Source organism: Lathyrus oleraceus, chromosome 7, assembly GCF_024323335.1.
Source record: "Lathyrus oleraceus cultivar Zhongwan6 chromosome 7, CAAS_Psat_ZW6_1.0, whole genome shotgun sequence".
In the NCBI taxonomy this organism is placed as follows: domain Eukaryota; kingdom Viridiplantae; phylum Streptophyta; class Magnoliopsida; order Fabales; family Fabaceae; genus Lathyrus; species Lathyrus oleraceus.
Genome location: NC_066585.1, coordinates 509,819,945 through 509,825,128, shown reverse-complemented (window position 1 = coordinate 509,825,128; position 5,184 = coordinate 509,819,945). Strand labels below are relative to the sequence as shown.

Sequence of the window (5,184 nt, the reverse complement as noted above, 5' to 3'; positions counted from 1 at the left end):
CCAAAGTGTGTTGCTTTGTCTACCACAGAGACATAATTCATTGGAACAACATAAGCTTGCAAGGAAATGTTATGGATAAAGCGGTTCTTGCATGATTAGGGCACGAACAACTCAAATATGTCGTGCATTGTGATAGTTAGAGCTCTATCCATTTGAGCAAGAATTCGAGTTTTCACTTGAGATCGAAACATATTTATGTGAGATATCAGTGGGTACGTGATATGTTGGATTCCAAGCAGTTACAACTTGAGAAAACTCATACATATGACAATTGTTCAGATATTATGACCAAATCCTTAGCTAAGGACAAATTCGAGTTATGTAGGAGAGTTGTTGGACTATTGGAGCCCTCCACCTATCTTGGACGGAGAAGATTGATGGATGTCCACTTTAGGTGGAGAAAAAAAAATAAGGATTAGAAAATTATTTAGTAAATACAATTAAAGAAAATATGTAAGAAGGGAGAAAACTTCTCAATTAATTATAGCGATTGCTATTCAACGTATTACTATAAAAGTTGACTCCATGCTTTTTTTTAAAGCATCATCACTAACAACAATTCACCAAGTATAAAAATATAAAATTAAATTGAAATGGTAAGATATATTTTATAAGGTTTAATGGATATGCACCGAATTCACTTATTTAAAGTTTTTTTTATTTGATAGAATACACGATAGTTAGTTGACGGTGTAAATTTACTATTACTGTATATCCTATTTACAAAAAAATACTATATGACACCAACTAAATTCAATATATTATTAAAATGCCATAATTTTCAAATGATAAAAGAAAAAAAAATTCACATTATAAGAAATATTCATTAAGCAAAAGCATTCCAGAAAATAACAACAAAGAATAAGAACTTGAAAATGTGCTAGGACAAAAGTACTACAGCATGATAAAAAAATCACTTGATACTTAATGCAGACTTCGAAACGAAAAATCGCGACACGCAAATAAATCTTCGACAGATTCATTATTTCGGTTGTTGGAGAGATTCAAATTCAAACCTAATTAACACTCGTGCAATATTTTCTGATCTGGCCCTGGTATCCTGTTAGAGGGCTGAGATTTCCCATCTTGATCATGGCATTAGCGAAATCCAACCCGAAGAGTGTTGCATCTTTGGCATAAGCTAAAACTTTGTAATCAGTTGAACCAGAACCACCATTGAAGAGTTGTTGATCAGAATGCAAAAGGCCCTTATAGGACGATAAGTCTTTGTAAAAAGCATTATCAAATATGTCTGGAGTTGTGGTGTCTAAAGGAGATAAGTAGTCATCACCACCAGTCCTTGGACAAGTTTCTTGCAATGATTTTCTGTAATTAATTTCGACGTTGCTTTCGTTGTAAATCCTAGATCTGTAGGCTGAGCATTTTGATTTGCCTATTGTGTGAGCACCTGAAGATTACATTGTCAAAAAATCATAACCAATCTTACATGATTGCATGGTTTTAAATTGCTGTGTTGTAGTTGCAGGTGTGGCTGTGGATGTTGCGATTGTAGTCATTGCAGTTGCTGCGACACACATTACAACAAATAATGTGGCGTGCATTTTGATTTAGAGGTGTTTCAAATACAAGGTTGAGAAAAGTTTTAGGTTAAAAAATTTCACTACATAGACAAAGTAGGTCAGTTTTGCCTGCATTTTTTTTCAGGACTCACAATAGTTTTAGGGCCGCACCCTCTAACATGTCTGAACCGTTTTTTTCCGTGCTTTTGTGTGGTGGAAATGTCGGTTTGTGATTGGTTAAACTTTCAATTAATGGATGTTTAATTACCTGATAAAGCAACCATTTCATCAGCTGAGAAACCCTTTTTACCGAAAGCAGCAATAAGGCCCTTTAGGTCAAGAAGTGGAGATGGTAAATCTGAATTAGCAGCATTCAAATTTGCAGTTGTAGAGTCTCTTCTTCCCAGACGAACTAGCCAAAAAGGTCCACCAAGCTGAAATATATTCACCATTCATCACTACTCCATTTTTGTAAACACTTAACGATTTCATTAAAACAATACTTACAGCAACAACAGAATCTCTTGCTGCAACGGCAAGGATATCTGCACATGAAACAACTTCGGGACACAGTTTCTCCAATATATATTTTACTTTGTCTATGATTTCGTAACCCCTCAGAGAATTCACATTGGGAAAGGCATTTTGTTCTCCCTTGAAAGTTGCATTGTCCTTTAACAATACCGATGCATCACACCCCTTCAAAAATCAAGCAACAATATAACAACTGTTTTCACAAAAGCAGGTGTAAAAAAACTTACAAAAAATACAAAGCATTACTTGAACAAAGCAGTCATGAAAATGTAGACGGAGCAAAGACGCGCCCAATCGACGATCATTCAATACAGCAGTGGTTATTGTTGCCTTAATTGTCGCCAAAGCAAGAGGACACCTTGTTTCATAAAAAGTAGAACTCAACTTACCAAAAGGATCAGGTATGTTAGAAGACACAAAAGTAGTTGCTGAAGGAATTACACTTGATGCTGAGATTATGCTGATAAGACATATCAGTACACAGATTCTAAGCTTATTATCAGCCATGTTAATATTAATTAGTAGAAACTCTCAAGGTTTGAATAAATTAGAAAAAGTGTTTCTGATTTGTACTTTGTTAATGAAATGTGTTACCTATTTATACATGTACATGAAGAAATTATGTATTTTTGCATTATTTATGTGATTGAAACAAAGAACATTGTGGGCATCCATTCATATATGATTTTTTGATTAAAAATTTGATTTCATACAATGTTGTTAACTGGATTATGCTAAACTAGTTGACCTGTTGATTTATTGACGATTTTATGGCGCATGCATTCCACTCTCCTAATATAAAAATTACTTGTACCCTACATTATTGAGAATATACAGTCTTAAATATTAGTCAACTATAAAGTTAAATATGTTAAAAAAAATACCATTGTTTTCCCTTGAACTTTATTAATTAGACCAATTAAATGTATTTATACAATGAATTATAGTGTTTCGACAATCAATATATTTTGTCTTTGACACTTCGATTTTTACTGAGAATGTAATGACTCATACGTAGCAATGTTGTGTCATCTAAGACAATAAACATAGTATTTAAAAAAATTGGTTTTGTCATCTAAAAAAGGATCACGGCACACGATAATTATTATTATTATTATATTATATATATATATTATATATATATATATATAAAGGATAACGGCACACGATGAGAGAGAGAGAGAGAGAGAGAGAGAGAGAGAGAGAGGAGAGAGAGAGAGAGAGAGAGAGAGAGAGAGAGAGAGAGAGAGAGAGAGAGAGAGAGAGAGAGAGAAGAGAGAAGAGAGAGAGAGAGAGAGAGAGAGAGAGAGAGAGAGAGAGAGAGGAGAGAGAGAGAGAGAGAGGAGAGAAGAGAGAAGAGAGAGAAGAGAGAGGAAGAGAGAGAGAGAGAGAGGAGGAGAGATAGAGAGAGAGAGAGGAGAGAGAGAGAGAGAGAGAGAGAGAGAGAGAGAGAGAGAGAGAGAGAGAGAGAGAGAGATTTTTTTTCAAAATAACCAAATTTTTCATAAAATATTCTAAGATAACCAATTTTTCAAAAAAAATACCAAAATAACAAAGTTTGATGAATTGGTGCACCCTCATATCAATAAGAGGAGGCGCCAGTAGCATTGGCGCACATGCATTGGGCCTCATGAGGAGGCGCCAATGCTTGTGGCTCCTGCATTGGCCCTCATGAGGAGGCGCCAATGCCTTTGGCGCCTGTGTGTATTTTTAATGGTGGGTGTATGCGCCAATTCATCTAGCGCATACACCCCCTCCTATTATTTTATTTATTTATTTTATTTTATTTTATTTTAATTTTTTTAGTTATTTAATTTTTTTTTATTTTTTTATTTTTAATATTTAATATTTATTATTTAATACATAAGAAATAATAATGAAAAAAATAAATTCATTAAATATGTAATAATTGGTTACATTGGACAGACAAAAAACTAATGATCCGCCCGATTATAACAACCCCCGGTTCCATATCCCGGTGTGTTAATTTCTCTCCGAGGTCTCCCACGATTTTCTTGAGGTGTTTGTGGTCTTTGGGTGCTGACCTGATCGAGCGATGGCTGGTTGGAAGGTCCGGCGGAAGTTCCGGCGGTATTTGACAGATGTGTCATCATTTGCTCCCAATATCCGGAGGGGCTCTGGCCAACGGCGCTTCCGTAATGGAGTTCGTTGCCTATGTCATCGTAGTTAGGGCGTTGGGGTTGGGTGAATTGGGGACGGTATAGTTGCCCAAATTGGGCCATTGAGTCGTTTTGAAAACGAAGCAATGGTTTCTGGGGCGTACTATAGTTAAACAGTGGTTGGGTGTTCATTGGTGGGGGGCTACGATGAAGTGACCCGTATGAATCATCTGGGCTATAGACGGTTGTGGTTGCGGGGTTTGATTCTTGGTTTTGTGTTTGGGTGAGTGGTATAAATGGATTGCGACGTTGGATGGTTGGTTGTTGGGTGGTTGGCATGAACGGGTTGCGATGTTGGGTGTGTGGTTGTTGTGTGTATGTGGTCGGTTGATGTTGTGTGGTTGGTTGTTGGGTTTGGGTGGGTTCACATTGGTGTTGGATGGGTTCACATTGGTGTTGGATGGGTTCACATTGGTGTTGGGTGGTGAATTGATGTGGGGCATACGATGACGAAGCATGTTGGCGTGGATCCATCAAATACCGCGGCTCAGATACAAATTGCTGAGTTGTTACAGATCTAAACCATGCCATATATTGTTGAGTCGGTCTTGCACCTTGGATGACTGGTTCGTTCAAGATGTGTTATCGTCGATTCCTCCATTGATGACACATGTCTTTTGCAAAGTCTCTCCAGTCAGAATAATCCCACTGTGCATCGACCCTTTTTTGATGCCAATTCCCCAAACACGTGGGAGATTCTAGAATCTGTTGTAGCATTCCGAACTGCAGTTTAATCCGGTCACTTTGGTGCATTTCCACTGTAGTGAATCGGATAATCGGTGTCTTTGCTGTCCAAACTGCAACATCATCATGGTTCACATCATGATTCAGGCCCAGATATGGCCTCCAAACAAACTGTAAAACAATACCAAATCATTAGATGGAAAATAATTTGAGAAGTATTTTTAAATTAAACAATAGTTTGGTAGGAGTATTACATCGTCATGTCC

General features: G+C 36.8%; 1 protein-coding gene across 1 annotated transcript; it reads right to left on the bottom strand.

Moving 5' to 3' along the window:
* Window positions 1-1,016: 1,016 nt before the first annotated feature.
* Window positions 1,017-2,625, bottom strand: LOC127105470 (cationic peroxidase 1). Its single transcript, XM_051042656.1, has 4 exons — window positions 2,301-2,625; window positions 2,028-2,219; window positions 1,789-1,954; window positions 1,017-1,408 (listed from the first exon to the last, which is right to left on the bottom strand). The coding sequence occupies exons 1-4, from the start codon at window positions 2,559-2,561 to the stop codon at window positions 1,017-1,019; spliced, it is 1,011 nt and encodes a 336-aa protein (XP_050898613.1). The 5' UTR covers window positions 2,562-2,625.
* Window positions 2,626-5,184: the final 2,559 nt, after the last annotated feature.